Below are 20030 nucleotides of genomic sequence, written 5' to 3'. Positions count from 1 at the left end.
ACCGAGCTTTCTCCTGCAGTAACACGGTGTGCTCCTGCACCCCACCTTTCTCCTGCAGTAACACGGTGTGCTCCTGCACCCCAGCTTTCTCCTGCAGTAACACGGTGTGCTCTTGATACCGAGCTTTCTCCTGCAGTAACACAATGCTCCTGATACCGAGCTTTCTCCTGCAGTAACACGGTGCTCCTGATACCGAGCTTTCTCCTGCAGTAACACGGTGTGCTTCTGATACCGAGCTTTCTCCTGCAGTAACACGGTGCTCCAGATACCGAGCTTTCTCCTGCAGTAACATGGTGCTCCTGATACCGAGCTTTCTCCTGCAGTAACACGGTGTGCTCCTGCACCCCACCTTTCTCCTGCAGTAACACGGTGTGCTCCTGCACCCCACCTTTCTCCTGCAGTAACACGGTGTGCTCCTGCACCCCAGCTTTCTCCTGCAGTAACACGGTGTGCTCTTGATACCGAGCTTTCTCCTGCAGTAACACGATGCTCCTGATACCGAGCTTTCTCCTGCAGTAACACGGTGCTCCTGATACCGAGCTTTCTCCTGCAGTAACACGGTGTGCTTTTGATACTGAGCTTTCTCCTGCAGTAACACGGTGCTCCAGATACCGAGCTTTCTCCTGCAGTAACATGGTGCTCCTGATACCGAGCTTTCTCCTGCAGTAACACGATGCTCCTGATACCGAGCTTTCTCCTGCAGTAACACGGTGTGCTCCTGATACCAAGCTTTCTCCTGCAGTAACACCGTGTGCTCCTGATACCAAGCTTTCTCCTGCAGTAACACGGTGTGCTCCTGCACCAAGCTTCCTCCTGCAGTAACACAGTGTGCTCCTGATACCGAGCTTTCTCCTGCAGCAACACAGTGTGCTCCTGATACCGAGCTTTCTCCTGCAGTAACACAGTGCTCCTGATACCAAGCTTTCTCCTGCAGTAACACGGTGCTCCTGATACCGAGCTTTCTCCTGCAGTAACACAGTGCTCCTGATACCGAGCTTTCTCCTGCAGTAACATGGTGCTCCTGATACCGAGCTTTCTCCTGCAGTAACACGGTGTGCTCCAGCACCCCACCTTTCTCCTGCAGTAACACGGTGTGCTCCTGCACCCCAGCTTTCTCCTGCAGTAGCACGGTGTGCTCTTGATACCGAGCTTTCTCCTGCAGTAACACGATGCTCCTGATACCGAGCTTTCTCCTGCAGTAACACGGTGCTCCTGATACCGAGCTTTCTCCTGCAGTAACACGGTGTGCTTCTAATACCGAGCTTTCTCCTGCAGTAACACGGTGCTCCAGATACCGAGCTTTCTCCTGCAGTAACACGGTGCTCCAGATACCGAGCTTTCTCCTGCAGTAACATGGTGCTCCAGATACCGAGCTTTCTCCTGCAGTAACATGGTGCTCCTGCACCCCAGCTTTCTCCTGCAGTAACACGGTGTGCTCCTGCACCCCAGCTTTCTCTTGCAGTAACATGGTGTGCTCCTGCACCCCAGCTTTCTCCTGCAGTAACACGGTGCTCCTGATACCGAGCTTTCTCCTGCAGTAACACGGTGTGCTCCTGCACCTCAGCTTTCTCCTGCAGTAACATGGTGTGCTCCTGCACCCCAGCTTTCTCCTGCAATAACACGGTGTGATCCTGATACCGAGCATTCTCCTGCAGTAACACGGTGCTCCTGATACTGAGCTTTCTCCTGCAGTAACACGGTGTGCTCCTGATACCGAGCTTTCTCCTGCAGTAACACGGTGTGCTACTGATACCGAGCTTTCTCCTGCAGTAACACGGTGCTCCTGATACCGAGCTTTCTCCTGCAGTAACACGGTGCTCCTGATACCGAGCTTTCTCCTGCAGTAACACGGTGTGCTCCTGCACCCCAGCTTTCTCCAGCAGTAACACGGTGTGCTCCTACACCCCAGCTTTCTCCTGCAGTAACACGGTGTGCTCCTGCACCCCAGCTTTCTCCTGCAGTAACACGGTGTGCTCCTGATAACGAGCTTTCTCCTGCAGTAACACAGTGCTCCTGATACCGAGCTTTCTCCTGCAGTTACACGGTGTGCTCCTGATACCGAGCTTTCTCCTGCAGTAACACGGTGCTCCTGATACCGAGCTTTCTCCTGCAGTAACACGGTGCTCCTGATACCGAGCTTTCTCCTGCAGTAACACGGTGTGCTTCTGATACCGAGCTTTCTCCTGCAGTAACACGGTGCTCCAGATACCGAGCTTTCTCCTGCAGTAACACGGTGTGCTCCTGATACCGAGCTTTCTCCTGCAGTAACACGGTGCTCCTGATACCGAGCTTTCTCCTGCAGTAACACGGTGCTCCTGATACCGAGCTTTCTCCTGCAGTAACATGGTGCTCCTGATACCGAGCTTTCTCCTGCAGTAACACGGTGTGCTCCTGCACCCCACCTTTCTCCTGCAGTAACACGGTGTGCTCCTGCACCCCAGCTTTCTCCTGCAGTAACACGGTGTGCTCTTGATACCGAGCTTTCTCCTGCAGTAACACGGTGTGCTTCTGATACCGAGCTTTCTCCTGCAGTAACACGGTGCTCCAGATACCGAGCTTTCTCCTGCAGTAACACGGTGCTCCAGATACCAAGCTTTCTCCTGCAGTAACACGATGCTCCTGATACCGAGCTTTCGCCTGCAGTAACACGGTGTGCTCCTGATACCGAGCTTTCTCCTGCAGTAACACGGTGTGCTCCTGATACCAAGCTTTCTCCTGCAGTAACACGGTGTGCTCCTGCACCAAGCTTCTTCCTGCAGTAACACAGTGTGCTCCTGATACCGAGCTTTCTCCTGCAGTAACACAGTGCTCCTGATACCGAGCTTTCTCCTGCAGTAACACAGTGTGCTCCTGATACCGAGCTTTCTCCTGCAGTAACACAGTGCTCCTGATACCAAGCTTTCTCCTGCAGTAACACGGTGCTCCTGATACCGAGCTTTCTCCTGCAGTAACACGGTGCTCCTAAAACCGAGCTTTCTCCTGCAGTAACATGGTGCTCCTGATACTGAGCTTTCTCCTGCAGTAACACGGTGTGCTCCTGCACCCCACCTTTCTCCTGCAGTAACACGGTGTGCTCCTGCACCCCAGCTTTCTCCTGCAGTAACACGGTGTGCTCTTGATACTGAGCTTTCTTCTGCAGTAACACGATGCTCCTGATACCGAGCTTTCTCCTGCAGTAACACGGTGCTCCGGATACCGAGCTTTCTCCTGCAGTAACACGGTGTGCTTCTGATACCGAGCTTTCTCCTGCAGTAACACGGTGCTCCAGATACCGAGCTTTCTCCTGCAGTAACACGGTGCTCCAGATAGCGAGCTTTCTCCTGCAGTAACATGGTGCTCCTGATACCGAGCTTTCTCCTGCAGTAACATGGTGCTCCTGCACCCCAGCTTTCTCCTGCAGTAACACGGTGTGCTCCTGCACCCCAGCTTTCTCTTGCAGTAACATGGTGTGCTCCTGCACCCCAGCTTTCTCCTGCAGTAACACGGTGCTCCAGATACTGAGCTTTCTCGTGCAGTAACACGGTGTGCTCCTGCACCTCAGCTTTCTCCTGCAGTAACATGGTGTGCTCCTGCACCCCAGCTTTCTCCTGCAATAACACGGTGTGATCCTGATACCGAGCATTCTCCTGCAGTAACACGGTGCTCCTGATATTGAGCTTTCTCCTGCAGTAACACGGTATGCTCCTGATACCGAGCTTTCTCCTGCAGTAACACGGTGTGCTACTGATACCGAGCTTTCTCCTGCAGTAACACGGTGCTCCTGATACCGAGCTTTCTCCTGCAGTAACACGGTGCTCCTGATACCGAGCTTTCTCCTGCAGTAACACGGTGTGCTCCTGCACCCCAGCTTTCTCCTGCAGTAACACGGTGTGCTCCTACACCCCAGCTTTCTCCTGCAGTAACACGGTGCTCCAGATACCGAGCTTTCTCCTGCAGTAACATGGTGCTCCTGATACCGAGCTTTCTCCTGCAGTAACATGGTGCTCCTGCACCCCAGCTTTCTCCTGCAGTAACACGGTGTGCTCCTGCACCCCAGCTTTCTCCTGCAGTAACACGGTGTGCTCCTGATAACGAGCTTTCTCCTGCAGTAACACAGTGCTCCTGATACCGAGCTTTCTCCTGCAGTTACACGGTGTGCTCCTGATACCGAGCTTTCTCCTGCAGTAACACGGTGCTCCTGATACCGAGCTTTCTCCTTCAGTAACACGGTGTGCTCCTGCACCCCAGCTTTCTCCTGCAGTAACACGGTGTGCTCCTACACCCCAGCTTTCTCCTGCAGTAACACGGTGTGCTCCTGCACCCCAGCTTTCTCCTGCAGTAACACGGTGTGCTCCTGATACCGAGCTTTCTCCTGCAGTAACACAGTGCTCCTGATACCGAGCTTTCTCCTGCAGTTACACGGTGTGCTCCTGATACCGAGCTTTCTCCTGCAGTAACACGGTTCTCCTGATACCGAGCTTTCTCCTGCAGTAACACGGTGTGCTTCTGATACCGAGCTTTCTCCTGCAGTAACACGGTGTGCTCCTGATACCGAGCTTTCTCCTGCAGTAACACGGTGCTCCTGATACCGAGCTTTCTCCTGCAGTAACACGGTGCTCCTGATACCGAGCTTTTTCCTGCAGTAACATGGTGCTCTTGATACCGAGCTTTCTCCTGCAGTAACACGGTGTGCTCCTGCATCCCACCTTTCTCCTGCAGTAACACGGTGTGCTCCTGCACCCCTGCTTTCTCCTGCAGTAACACGGTGTGCTCTTGATACCGAGCTTTCTCCTGCAGTAACACGGTGTGCTTCTGATACCGAGCTTTCTCCTGCAGTAACACGGTGCTCCAGATACCGAGCTTTCTCCTGCAGTAACACGGTGCTCCAGATACCGAGCTTTCTCCTGCAGTAACACGATGCTCCTGATACCGAGCTTTCGTCTGCAGTAACACGGTGTGCTCCTGATACCGAGCTTTCTCTTGCAGTAACACGGTGTGCTCCTGATACCAAGCTTTCTCCTGCAGTAACACGGTGTGCTCCTGCACCAAGCTTCTTCTTGCAGTAACACAGTGTGCTCCTGATACCGAGCTTTCTCCTGCAGTAACACAGTGCTCCTGATACCGAGCTTTCTCCTGCAGTAACACAGTGTGCTCCTGATACCGAGCTTTCTCCTGCAGTAACACAGTGCTCCTGATACCAAGCTTTCTCCTGCAGTAACACGGTGCTCCTGATACCGAGCTTTCTCCTGCAGTAACACGGTGCTCCTGATACCGAGCTTTCTCCTTCAGTAACATGGTGCTCCTGATACCGAGCTTTCTCCTGCAGTAACACGGTGTGCTCCTGCACCCCACCTTTCTCCTGCAGTAACACGGTGTGCTCCTGCACCCCAGCTTTCTCCTGCAGTAACATGGTGTGCTCTTGATACCGAGCTTTCTCCTGCAGTAACACGATGCTCCTTATACCGAGCTTTCTCCTGCAGTAACACGGTGCTCCGGATACCGAGCTTTCTCCTGCAGTAACACGGTGTGCTTCTGATACCGAGATTTCTCCTGCAGTAACACGGTGCTCCAGATACCGAGCTTTCTCCTGCAGTAACACGGTGCTCCAGATACCGAGCTTTCTCCTGCAGTAACATGGTGCTCCTGATACCGAGCTTTCTCCTGCAGTAACATGGTGCTCCTGCACCCCAGCTTTCTCCTGCAGTAACACGGTGTGCTCCTGCACCCCAGCTTTCTCTTGCAGTAACATGGTGTGCTCCTGCACCCCAGCTTTCTCCTGCAGTAACACGGTGCTCCTGATACCGAGCTTTCTCCTGCAGTAACACGGTGTGCTCCTGCACCTCAGCTTTCTCCTGCAGTAACATGGTGTGCTCCTGCACCCCAGCTTTCTCCTGCAATAACACGGTGTGATCCTGATACCGAGCATTCTCCTGCAGTAACACGGTGCTCCTGATATTGAGCTTTCTCCTGCAGTAACACGGTGTGCTCCTGATACCGAGCTTTCTCCTGCAGTAACACGGTGTGCTACTGATACCGAGCTTTCTCCTGCAGTAACAGGGTGCTCCTGATACCGAGCTTTCTCCTGCAGTAACACGGTGCTCCTGATACCGAGCTTTCTCCTGCAGTAACACGGTGTGCTCCTGCACCCCAGCTTTCTCCTGCAGTAACACGGTGTGCTCCTACACCCCAGCTTTCTTCTGCAGTAACACGGTGTGCTCCTGCACCCCAGCTTTCTCCTGCAGTAACACGGTGTGCTCCTGATACCGAGCTTTCTCCTGCAGTAACACAGTGCTCCTGATACCGAGCTTTCTCCTGCAGTTACACGGTGTGCTCCTGATACCGAGCTTTCTCCTGCAGTAACACGGTGCTCCTGATACCGAGCTTTCTCCTGCAGTAACACGGTGCTCCTGATACCGAGCTTTCTCCTGCAGTAACACGGTGTGCTCCTAATACCGAGCTTTCTCCTGCAGTAACACAGTGCTCCTGCACCCCAGCTTTCTCCTACAGTAATACGGTGCTCCTGCACCCCAGCTTTCTCCTGCAGTAACACGGTGCTCCTGCACCCCAGCTTTCTCCTGCTGTAACACGGTGCTCCTGCGCCCCAGCTTTCTCCTGCAATAACATGGTGTGCTCCTGCACCCCAGCTTTCTCCTGCAGTAACACGGTGTGCTCCTGATACCGAGCTTTCTCCTGCAGTAACACAGTGCTCCTGCACCCCAGCTTTCTCCTGCAGTAACACGGTGCTCCTGCACCCCAGCTTTCTCCTGCAGTAACACGGTGCTCCTGCACCCCAGCTTTCTCCTGCTGTAACACGATGCTCCTGCGCCCCAGCTTTCTCCTGCAATAACACGGTGTGCTCCTGCACCCCAGCTTTCTCCTGCAGTAACACGGTGTGCTCCTGATACCGAGCTTTCTCCTGCAGTAACACGGTGCTCCTGATACCGAGCTTTCTCCTGCAGTAACACGGTGCTCCAGATACCAAACTTTCTCCTGCAGTAACACGGTGCTCCAGATACCGAGCTTTCTCCTGCAGTTACAGGGAGATCCTGATACCGAGCTTTCTCCTGCAGTAACACGGTGTGCTCCTGCACCCCAGCTTTCTCCTGCAGTAACATGGTGTGCTCCTGCACCCCAGCTTTCTCCTGCAGTAACATGGTGTGCTCCTGATACCGAGCTTTCTCCTGCAGTAACATGGTGCTCCTGATACCGAGCTTTCTCCTGCAGTAACACAGTGTGCTCCTGCACCCCAGCTTTCTCCTGCAGTAACATGGTGTGCTCCTGCACCCCAGCTTTCTGCTCCAGTAACACGGTGTGCTCCTGATACCGAGCTTTCTCCTGCAGTAACATGGTGCTCCTGATACCGAGCTTTCTCCTGCAGTAACATGGTGTGCTCCTGATACCGAGCTTTCTCCTGCAGTAACACGGTGCTCCTGATACCGAGCTTTCTCCTGCAGTAACACGGTGCTCCTGATACCGAGCTTTCTCCTGCACTAACACGGTATGCTCCTGATACCGAGCTTTCTCCTGCAGTAACACAGTGCTCCAGATACCGAGCTTTCTCCTGCAGTAACACGTTACTCCTGATACCGAACTTTCTCCTGCAGTAACACGGTGCTCCAGATACCGAGTGTCACGATTCACACCGTGACCGTCACCCCTACGTCCCTGGTCAGGGTGACTTTAGGCCAACAGACGGCTATCATATGTGCAGGAGGCTTATCTTAGTTATCCCTCCACTCCACAATGTGATGAAAAAAACACACACAAGGCTATTGAGCTCTTAGTTTACAGCAGGGGCTTATTCTAGGTATCCCACTGCTCTTCAATACACCACGAACTGCAGGGATTTATGTATATCCCGCTTACAGTTCCACTTAAAACTTGCAGCTGTGGCGCCCCCTTTACTCTCAGGTCAGATTAGGTACTGCACCTTTGGTAATTAGTCACCAGAAAGGCTGCCTGCTATGTACTGGCTATTGGGCACGCTGCAGCGACGCGATAACTACTCCCACTCAGGCAGGAACAATAATTATCAACGCCGCAATCGATACAATACCCAAAGGCCGGCACACGGTAAGCTACCACCAGCTTCGATTAAACGGGTCCGAAGCTAACCCAAAACAGTAGCGTAATTCCCTTCAGAAGACTTAGGGTACGTTTTAGAGCAGGAAGAACGAAAACTAGTAATTTATATATTTTACTCCGAAAGAAGGCAGTGTTTGTAAAAAGGCATATAACGATGTTACAATATGAGACAATTGCAAATATGTACAAGGTAATTATAAAATAAACAGGGGTTAAATGAGAAGTAACACTTACATGTGCTCAGTTCATATCAGTTCAGGCAACCAGGCTAGTGGGGCTTCCATCTGTCCCAATGCATTAGGTACAGCTCTTCAAGTCAAACTCACATGGCTTCCAGCAGACAGACCAGGTAAAAACTTCCCCTGCTCAAAGCCTGCAGACCCTTATAACCCACAGCCCGTGACATCATCAAAAAGGGTTGAGTTAAGATCGCCCTCCTTTCTTCAGTTTAGGTAAATCTAACACAAGTTCTTCTAATGCTTGTATCTCTGCTCGAGAACATGTCACAGTCATAACCAACCCAGCGTTCATCTCGTATTAACGTTGGCATTCTAAGGAGACCAAATATGTCCTATGTGTGTTGCCTATTTGCAGAGAAATCCAAACTCTTTACCTGATGGAGTTAGAAGCTCATGTTTAGCGTGATGGATAGAGGCTCCGATGGACTTTAGCAATATCTAATTAATATTCTCTTACGCCCAGTAGTTGGCCCAATATCTTATCATATTGGAACAAAGGACTTCCATGGATTCTAGAAGATTCTCTAATCCAGTTCCTGCTGGAGGAAGATTCTAGCCTGGTCTTAAAAATTCCTTTAGGAGGGGCAGGAGGGGTTTGGGAGCTGAAAGTCAGGAATTTGCAAGAAGCCATAAAAGCTTTCCTACACACACATTCACAAGGCAAGCTAAACACAAAGTGAAGGGGGGGGTTCGCCGCCCACCCTATGTGTGCTGGCAGCGAACTAAACTTATATATTTCATACAATATCGTGACACCGAGCTTTCTCCTGCAGTAACACGGTGTGCTCCTGATACCGAGCTTTCTCCTGCAGTAACACGGTGTGCTCCTGCACCCCAGCTTTCTCCTGCAGTAACATGGTGCTCCTGCACCCCAGCTTTCTCCTGCAGTAACACGGTGCTCCTCCACCCCAGCTTTCTCCTGCAGTAACACGGTGCTCCTGTGCCCCAGCTTTCTCCTGCAGTAACACGGTGCTCCAGATATGGAGCTTTCCTTTCAGATTGTGGCTGTCAATTTACATGAAGAGAGTCAACAGAGAACGATAAGTGAGCGCTTGTGACTACATCAAGACTGCACCAAACTCCACCATTTTAACGTCAAAACTGTTTTCATTCACAATAAAGGATCCATTTCTCACACAAAAGGTATTATTTTTATAGAGTACTAAATCCACTATTTGACCATGTGGGGAGTGTAAATAGTGTTCTTTTAGGTGGGTATTTACACCACACAGCACGCTTCAGGAATCATGTGCAAGGTCGTTTTTATTTATTTTTTTAACATTGCAAAAAACACATGAACTGCCTTTTTGGAATCCTTTCCATACATGAAATTCCCAGGCAAAATGTCTATTTTGTACATATTAAAGCCCATGTTTAACACGCGTTCAGAACTCTCAGCAGCGTGGAGCACATTATACGGCAGTACTTAGAGGTGTAGCTGTGAATTCAGCACAAATGGCCGGTCTCTGCTGCAAGAAATTACTGTAAATGTAAGGGGGCATTTCCAGTGTGAGACATGTAGGAGGGCGGACTGTCAGTCATTACCAGAGGCAGATTCTCAGGGAGATCTCTGTGCGGCCCGTAGATCTTAACAGCTCATTTACAGTAAAAAAAAAGTGACTTTCTCTGGAATATTAAAAAAAAAAACAAATAAAAGCATACAGGAGCACCAATATGTATGCAAACATTGAATGTATGAAGTGTGAACTGCATTAGGGTCCATGCACACGTGAAGGAGTTGATGCAGAGATTTCAGAATCTTTTGGCAGGAAAAACACAGGCAAAAACTCAACCCTATATTTTGTAGTGAGCATGTGCAAAGGTCATTGTGTAGGAAAAAGGAGCAGGTGAGCTATGACATTGCCTATTTTGATCGGTGGATCCTGTGTTATCAACAATCTGTCACCATGCTTTTGTATCAAAATGACATCAAGCAGGCCAGTAAGTGACATCGTTGGAATCAGGGTCTCTGCTCCTACATCTTGCTGCTTTCAGATTATATAGCAAAACCTGAATTCTTTTAAACAATAGTTAAGATTATATTCTTGATTCAATTCAACTGATAGATATCCTTGTCACAATTCATGAGGAGGATATATTTATCTTCCCCACTGCTCACACCAATTTGTCATGAACCGGGGTTGTTTGGTTGCCCCCGTCTCCTTTCTGAAGGGGATTTATCTATATCCCATTTCCAGTTTGGAACTTGCAGCTCTCTGGCGTCCCCCTTACCCTCAGGTCAGACAGGGTACTGCACCTAGGATAATTAGTCACCAGAAAGGCTGCCTTACTTTGTACTGGCTAATGGGAAGGCTGCAGCGAGGGTGATATAACTACTCCCACTCAGGCGGGAAAAATAATTATCAATGCCATCCGTCGCTACAAAGTCTCCCAAACGCACAGGAAAAATCCGCTGCCATCAGCTCCGATTCTTAATTAATGACAGGTCCAGAGAAAACCCAAATTAGTAGCTTAATTTCACTTCAGATGACGTGACAATTCGTTATAGAGCAAAGAGAAACAAAACTAGCATATATTTTTCTCCAAAAAAGGTAGGCAGTGTTTGCAAAAGTATAAAAAGGTATTATAAAATTAGACAAGTATCGTAAGTACAGTAACAAATAAAATGGGATTAAGGTTGAAAACCACTTACAATTCGTTCATATCATTTCATCTCATGGCTGACAATGTGCTGTGGGGGATGGGCACACATCTAGATGAATCACACATCTGTCTCACAGCTAGACCCGGGACAATAGACTAGTGAAGACTGATGCCTCACTCACTTATCTCCTTGCCCAGAACCAAGGAACTCCCTCTGTGGTGACCTCACTCAGAAGCTGAATACTCCCCTTTCTTAGAGTCAAGCCATTTCTATACATAACTCGCTGTATGAACCTCGTAGAAGAACGACACAAGGATCATGATGCTCACCACATCAGGGGGGGGGGGGGTTCGTTTAAGTATAAACATGGCGTAGATATATGACCCGCTTATGGAGAAATCCGTTTGTTGCATTTCGTGGGTTTTGATCCTAGCAATTTCAAAGAGTTAGAAAATGTAAAATATCCCTAGTGGCCTGTGGAATGTTTCTATTTAAGTTTTTTTTTTAATACAGAATGTGATCTGAGGAAGAAAAAAAAAGCCCAAATCAATGACGATACATTCCCTCAAACTTAAAAAAAGTCTTTAACACCTTTTGTGTTAAAGAAAAATACTGAAAAGATGGTTTTCACCTTCTTCAGTTTATTGCTTACATTTCCAACTGATAATAAAAAATTCTTAAGTGACCGTTATAAGAACTTATTATGTTTCTCAAAAAAAGAACAATTCTTCAATTTATTTGACTTGAAAATAACAGTAAATTAAGAGTCGTTTTTCCACCACATAAGGAAAATATTAATTCCCCGACAGTGGAATGTTTTCATGCAGATACTGGAGAGCCAAGTCTGCCCACTTCATCTCCTGCTCCTTCACAGACTCCATCACACCACCATTATCCTGCTCAGGCTCCGGAAGCTCGTTCTGTAAGGAGAGTAAAGCAGAGATGACGGTGTATATCTCATCTATAGGGAGAGTAAAGCAGAGATGACAGTGTATGTCTCATCTATAAGGAGAGTAAGGCACAGATGACGGTGTATGTCTCATCTATAAGGAGAGTAAAGCACAGATGACGGTGTATGTCTCATCTATAAGGAGAGTAAAGCACAGATGACGGTGTATGTCTCATCTATAAGGAGAGTAAAGCACAGATGGCGGTGTATGTCTCATCTAGAAGTGGAGTAAAGCACAGATGGCGGTGTATGTCTCATCTATAAGGAGAGAAAAGCAGAGATGACAGTGTATGTCTCATTTATAAGGAGAGTAAAGCACAGATGACAGTGTATGTCTCATCTATAAGGAGAGTAAAGCACAGATGACGGTGTATATCTCATCTATAGGGAGAGTAAAGCACAGATGACGGTGTATATCTCATCTATAGGGAGAGTAAGGCACAGATGACGGTGTATGTCTCATCTATAAGGAGTGTAAGGCACAGATGACGGTGTATGTCTCATCTATAAGGAGAGTAAAGCACAGATGGCGGTGTATGTCTCATCTATAAGGAGAGTAAAGCACAGATGGCGGTGTATGTCTCATCTATAAGGAGAGTAAAGCACAGATGACGGTGTATGTCTCATCTATAAGGAGAGTAAAGCACAGATGACGGTGTATGTCTCATCTATAAGGAGAGTAAAGCACAGATGGCGGTGTATGTCTCATCTATAAGGAGAGTAAGGCACAGATGACGGTGTATATCTCATCTATAGGGAGAGTAAAGCACAGATGACGGTGTATATCTCATCTATAGGGAGAGTAAGGCACAGATGACGGTGTATGTCTCATCTATAAGGAGAGTAAAGCACAGATGACGGTGTATGTCTCATCTAGAAGTGGAGTAAAGCACAGATGGCGGTGTATGTCTCATCTATAAGGAGAGTAAAGCACAGATGACGGTGTATGTCTCATCTAGAAGTGGAGTAAAGCACAGATGACGGTGTATGTCTCATCTATAAGGAGAGTAAAGCACAGATGGCGGTGTATGTCTCATCTATAAGGAGAGTAAGGCACAGATGACGGTGTATGTCTCATCTATAAGGAGAGTAAAGCACAGATGGCGGTGTATGTCTCATCTATAAGGAGAGTAAAGCACAGATGGCGGTGTATGTCTCATCTATAAGGAGAGTAAAGCACAGATGGCGGTGTATGTCTCATCTATAAGGAGAGTAAAGCACAGATGGCGGTGTATGTCTCATCTATAAGGAGAGTAAGGCACAGATGACGGTGTATGTCTCATCTATAAGGAGAGTAAAGCACAGATGGCGGTGTATGTCTCATCTATAAGGAGAGTAAAGCACAGATGGCGGTGTATGTCTCATCTATAAGGAGAGTAAAGCACAGATGGCGGTGTATGTCTCATCTATAAGGAGAGTAAGGCACAGATGACGGTGTATGTCTCATCTATAAGGAGAGTAAAGCACAGATGGCGGTGTATGTCTCATCTATAAGGAGAGTAAAGCACAGATGACGGTGTATGTCTCATCTAGAAGTGGAGTAAAGCACAGATGGCGGTGTATGTCTCATCTATAAGGAGAGTAAAGCACAGATGGCGGTGTATGTCTCATCTATAAGGAGAGTAAAGCACAGATGGCGGTGTATGTCTCATCTATAAGTGGAGTAAAGCACAGATGGCGGTGTATGTCTCATCTATAAGGAGAGTAAAGCACAGATGACAGTGTATGTCTCATCTAGAAGTGGAGTAAAGCACAGATGGCGGTGTATGTCTCATCTATAAGGAGAGTAAAGCACAGATGGCGGTGTATGTCTCATCTATAAGGAGAGTAAAGCACAGATGGCGGTGTATGTCTCATCTAGAAGTGGAGTAAAGCACAGATGGCGGTGTATGTCTCATTTATAAGGAGAGTAAAGCACAGATGACAGTGTATGTCTCATTTATAAGGAGAGTAAGGCACAGATGACGGTGTATGTCTCATCTATAAGTGGAGTAAAGCACAGATGACGGTGTATGTCTCATCTATAAGGAGAGTAAAGCACAGATGGCGGTGTATGTCTCATCTATAAGGAGAGTAAAGCACAGATGACGGTGTATGTCTCATCTAGAAGTGGAGTAAAGCACAGATGGCGGTGTATGTCTCATCTATAAGGAGAGTAAAGCACAGATGGCGGTGTATGTCTCATCTATAAGGAGAGTAAAGCACAGATGGCGGTGTATGTCTCATCTATAAGTGGAGTAAAGCACAGATGGCGGTGTATGTCTCATCTATAAGGAGAGTAAAGCACAGATGACAGTGTATGTCTCATCTAGAAGTGGAGTAAAGCACAGATGGCGGTGTATGTCTCATCTATAAGGAGAGTAAAGCACAGATGGCGGTGTATGTCTCATCTATAAGGAGAGTAAAGCACAGATGGCGGTGTATGTCTCATCTAGAAGTGGAGTAAAGCACAGATGGCGGTGTATGTCTCATCTATAAGGAGAGTAAAGCACAGATGGCGGTGTATGTCTCATCTATAAGGAGAGTAAAGCACAGATGGCGGTGTATGTCTCATCTAGAAGTGGAGTAAAGCACAGATGGCGGTGTATGTCTCATTTATAAGGAGAGTAAAGCACAGATGACAGTGTATGTCTCATTTATAAGGAGAGTAAAGCACAGATGACAGTGTATGTCTCATTTATAAGGAGAGTAAAGCACAGATGACAGTGTATGTCTCATCTATAAGGAGAGTAAAGCACAGATGACAGTGTATGTCTCATCTATAAGGAGAGTAAAGCACAGATGACAGTGTATGTCTCATTTATAAGGAGAGTAAAGCACAGATGACAGTGTATGTCTCATCTATAAGGAGAGTAAAGCACAGATGACAGTGTATGTCTCATCTATAAGGAGAGTAAAGCACAGATGACAGTGTATGTCTCATTTATAAGGAGAGTAAAGCACAGATGACAGTGTATGTCTCATTTATAAGGAGAGTAAAGCACAGATGACAGTGTATGTCTCATTTATAAGGAGAGTAAAGCAGAGATTACGGTGTATGTCTCATCTATAAGGAGAGTAAAGCACAGATGACGGTGTATGTCATCTATAAGGAGAGTAAAGCACAGATGACGGTATATGTCTCATCTATAAGGAGAGTAAAGCAGAGATGACGGTGTATTTCTCAGACTTTTTCCCCATTTCAAAAACAATATTCAGTGTAATACAGCAGGCCTAATATCAGGGATTGCCATCTTAAAAGGAATCTGTCACTAGTTATTTTGATACCCAATCTGAGAGCAGCATGTTTTACAGACAGAGACCCTGATTGCAGTGATGTGTCACTTACTGGGCCGATTGCTGCAGTTCTGATAAAATCAGTTTTCTCTGCTGCAGATATACTGGATTGGCTGCTTTCTGACTATGCACAGTGTAAACAGAAAGCTGTCAGTGGTTTGGGCGGGGGTTATACATATGAATATGGAGGACGACTTCTAGACATACGGTAATTCCTGCTGATAAAGCGGCATTATATTAAAATTACAGCAAGCAGATGAGAAGGTGACACATGGCTGCAATCAAGCTGCTCTTGGGTTAGGTGGTAAAAACCTGCTGACAGATTCCCTTTAAGGCTACTTTCACACACCAGGTTTGCAGTGTCAGGCTAAATCCGGTGAATGTTGGAAAAACTTGATCCGGCGCAGATTGTGAAAAACTGATGCGTTGGATCCGTTTTTTTGACAGCTCCGGCAAGCCTATCTAGATTATTGGATAAAAAAAAAAAATTTTTTGGAGCATGCTCAGTTTAAAAAAACGGATCAGGCCGCCGGATCTCCCTTTCTCCGGATGCGGCACCTTCCGGCTCCGGATGCGGCACCTTCCATTCTAGCAAACAGCCGGAAGCGCCGGATCCGGCACTTCAGGCTTTTTCGCCGGAGACGAAAAACGTTGCAGTGGACATTTTTTTAAGAAACCGGAAGCGGCAGATTTGCCGGATCCGGCGAAAACTGGACGAAACGCAATGTCATCAGGTGCAATCCGACGCCAATACAAGTCTATGGGAAAAAAACCTGATCCGGCGGCAACGTTCGCCTGATCTGGTTTCTTGAAATTTAGCCGGATTTAGCCTGACGGCGAAAACCTGATGTGTGAAAGTAGCCTAAGACTTGTTCACAATGGCCGACCCACAGCTACACAGAAGCCAATCGGCGGCTGTTTAACAGTCTTTGTACAAATGCTGGCGCACTTCTGGACAACTGTTAATAGACCGCGCTGTTTACACAGAACAGTCGTGAATAACGTTCTTCTGAGAATGATGAGTATTAGGGAAATAATCCTTTCACCTGACGATCGAGCATTTGGCTTTAGTCACGTGATAGTATAGCGGCTCACATTGCCGATAAAGGGAACATGAGCGTTCCTGTGAACATTTGCTCATAATTGGCCGCCGCACTCTTCCTATACTCCAATGGATGGGGAAGGGGTGACAACGTGACCGTCCCCACTGCAATCTATAATAATAATAATAATAATAAATAATAATTTTTATTTATATAGCGCCAACATATTCCGCAGCGCTTTACAAATTATAGAGGGGACTTGTACAGACAATAGACATTACAGCATAACAGAAATACAGTTCAAAACAGATACCAGGAGGAATGAGGGCCCTGCTCGCAAGCTTACAAACTATGGGATCTATAGGAGTAAAGACCCAAGGTAAGCACAGCTTGCTGCCAATAGAGGGCGCCACATGATCACTAGCTGAAGGTTTGTCCTACCAGTGGAATGGTTACATCTTCATAGGGTAATTTATCTTCTTTCCAAGCATCGTCAACCAAATCTAAAATGCGCCCATCTCTCTGGATTTCGCTGTCCATTGGAAGGCTAGAAAAAAAAAAAAAAAAAAAACAAGAAAAAACAAATCCTGTATAAATGATACAACTCAACAGTTGCCACATCCTTAGAAAACGAGCACAGACCAGTCTGCAGCTTCTGAATTCTTAAACTCAAGACAATTTATTGTAGCATAAATATCTCTCCATCCGCTGCCCGCCCGCCACACATCACTATTGTTATTATTACACTCCCGATTCTGCAAATAATACATGCAGTCAGAAGGATGAGGAGAGGACCGAGATCCGCAGTATGAGGTTTAGAAGTCAGCGCGTTTCCAAGTTCCAAACATCATCAGGACAACACTGGTGATCCAGATATCATCTGCATGGAAATGGCGCTCACAATGTTGTCTGGCCGCCTAACAGAAAGCCGGCTACTGGGAGAAAGTAACTTTATTCTTCCTTGGAGCTGCCGGCTTTCAGTCATAGGGGTGAAGCCGACCCAGCTTTCAGTCATAGTGAAGTCGACACGGCTTTCAGACAGAGGTGAAGCCGACCCGGTTTTCAGTCATAGTGGTGAAGCCGACGCGGCTTTCAGTCATAGTGGTGAAGCCGACCCAGCTTTCAGTCATAGTGGTGAAGCCGACCCAGCTTTCAGTCATAGAGGTGAAGCCGACGCGGCTTTCAGTCATAGTGGTGAAGCCGACCCGGTTTTCAGTCATAGTGGTGAAGCCGACGCGGCTTTCAGTCATAGTGGTGAAGCCGACCCAGCTTTCAGTCATAGAGGTGAAGCCGACGCGGCTTTCAGACATAGAGGTGAAGCCGACCCGGTTTTCAGTCATAGTGGTGAAGCCGACGCGGCTTTCAGTCATAGTGGTGAAGCCGACCCAGCTTTCAGTCATAGAGGTGAAGCCGACGCGGCTTTCAGTCATAGTGGTGAAGCCGACGCGGCTTTCAGTCATAGTGGTGAAGCCGACCCAGCTTTCAGACATAGAGGTGAAGCCGACCCAGCTTTCAGTCATAGTGGTGAAGCCGACCCAGCTTTCAGTCATAGAGGTGAAGCCGACCCAGCTTTCAGACAGAGGTGAAGCCGACCTGGTTTTCAGTCATAGTGGTGAAGCCGACTCAGCTTTCAGACAGAGGTGAAGCTGACGTGGCTTTTAGTCACAGTGGTGAAGCAGACACAGCTTTCAGACAGAAGTGAAGCCGACCCGGCTTTCAGTCATAGAGATGAGGCCGGCGCGGCTTTCAGTCATAGAGACGAGGCCGGCGCGGCTTTCAGTCATAGAGATGAGGCCGGCGCGGCTTTCAGTCATAGAGATGAGGCCGGCGCGGCTTTCAGTCATAGAGATGAGGCCGACCCGGCTTTCAGTCATAGAGATGAGGCCGACCCGGCTTTCAGTCATAGAGATGAGGCCGGCGCGGCTTTCAGTCAGAAGTGCGGCTTTTGGTCAATGATGGACAGTGATTGGCTACAGCAGTGACATGTGGTATACTGGCTGTGACATTTGCAGGAAAGGGGTTACAGTGGTCCTCCTTTGGGTAGGCCATCGGTAAAGTGAGCAGGACAGGTGGGTGTGAACACAGCCTTATGTACAGACACGGCTGCACAGCACTCAACAATGCGCTAAATGTGGAAAACCAAGGAAATGTAACGTAGCGGCTGCGGGGAGAGCGGTGACGGTGGACACAGGGGACGACACACACCGGCCAGAATGCCTATACACTGGATGAAGCGTCAATAGAACGGCAAAACGTTTCCAGGAGGAATAACCGAGGGGTGAACCTCACACTGACCGGACACACAATAGTGGGGGGATGGGGTCTCTGCCTCCATTAACCCCTTACCTGCATGCCATGTACAGCTATGCCGGGCGTCCCTGACTGACGGGGGCGCACGCTGAGTCGCGTCTCTTCCGGCAGATGATGACTGATTTCATCATCCATCATCTGCCTCTGACAGGTGCAGCTGTTACCCTGTGCAATGCCGCATTACCACTATGCTGCAGGGTATGCGCGGTTCTGTGATCACTGGTCGCCGACATAGCCGGGGGTTAAGCTGGTAACATGCCGCGCCCGCTAATGACTGCAGCCTCTAAGGGGTTAAGCGCCCAGGATCGGGTCAGCAGGACGCCGCCGTGCACTACACAGCCCGGCCAGCAGAGGGCGACTGCACGCGGCTCAGTGCCGCCAGAGGCTTACATACATCGGGTGATGGTGGCGACAGGTCACGTGGGATGCAGCACTCACCATGTGCGGGAGATCCCGCCTCGGCGCCTCACGCGTGCCCCGTTATATCGCGCGTAGTAACAAGCAAAAAAAGCAAGCACTCTGGAATGCCACGTGACTAGCGTCAGCGTCATATGACGCCGTTCTGTGTCACGTGACAGCTCGTGTGCGATAACTCTGACGTCATCCGCCAGCTAGAATTCGAGCCTCCCCCCTGCACAGTACGTGGGCGGTGCCGAAGCCGTTTGTATTTCTCGGAATGTACCACTGAGCATCGGAAGAGGAGGGGTGTAGTGGACATAATAACCCCTAGTATCTTTCTAGCCTGTGATATGCAGTAATTTACAGCAGCTAATTGGAATACGGCTTCATTGTAGATGGCAGTCTGGTGAAAAGAGCCCCAGTGCGCATGTCTCCTATCCCCTCCACGTTGTGTGCGTGTTCCCTTAAAGGGGTTGTCCACTGAAAGCCAGCTATCACGTCTCCACACAGGGCAGGCCATAATGTGTTGCTCGGGGGTGGGTAGTGCATATGTGCGACCGCTGTTGCAATCATTCCCTATGCGGCTGCTGAGCGCTCTGCTCGGCTCTTTCCAGCAGCCGTATAGAGAAGGAATGGAGCAGAGATCTGGCTGCGCCATTTTGTAGTTGAGATAAAGGTTTCCTCATTGTGCTGATGGGGGCGGTTCTCAGCAGGGCGGACTCTCCCTATGACCGGCCCCCGAGGACGGGGAGTGACGACCCCTGTAATGCCTGTGGTAAGAGTGTGGTCAGCAGTGTAGCTGACACCAGGCCGGACTCGTGGTCTGAGAATGCGCACACCCCGACGCGCGTTTCCTGAGCAGACCTCCAGTCTACTCCATGCCTGTGTGAATCCGGCCTAGGGCTACAATCACAGCCATTATACAAGTGCCAGCCTAGCACAGTTTTTTGTACACACACCCAGGGAATTTCATTCACCCATATATACACATCAGTTGTAAAAACTGGTCCATGTTCACATGTTGCGTTTTGGCAGCGTTTTTTTTTGCTGCAAATTTTCAGCTGTGTTTCATAGTACCAGCAAAAAAAACCCTCCGCAAACACTCAACAAAACCTGCTTTTTTGACGTTGCTTCTTTACTGCCAA

The 20030-nt window shown here is 48.6% G+C and overlaps 1 protein-coding gene across 1 annotated transcript; it reads right to left on the bottom strand.

Moving 5' to 3' along the window:
* Positions 1-11623: 11623 nt before the first annotated feature.
* On the bottom strand, positions 11624-19076 carry ANAPC13 (anaphase promoting complex subunit 13). The gene is made up of 3 exons (XM_069748572.1): positions 18925-19076; positions 16618-16723; positions 11624-11828 (listed from the first exon to the last, which is right to left on the bottom strand). The coding sequence occupies exons 1-3, from the start codon at positions 19035-19037 to the stop codon at positions 11703-11705; spliced, it is 345 nt and encodes a 114-aa protein (XP_069604673.1). The 5' UTR covers positions 19038-19076; the 3' UTR covers positions 11624-11702.
* Positions 19077-20030: the final 954 nt, after the last annotated feature.

The sequence above is a fragment of the Ranitomeya imitator genome, chromosome 2 (genome assembly GCF_032444005.1).
Source record: "Ranitomeya imitator isolate aRanImi1 chromosome 2, aRanImi1.pri, whole genome shotgun sequence".
NCBI lineage: Eukaryota > Metazoa > Chordata > Amphibia > Anura > Dendrobatidae > Ranitomeya > Ranitomeya imitator.
Note: the sequence above shows the minus strand (reverse complement) of the source record. Positions and strands in the feature narration are given on the sequence as shown.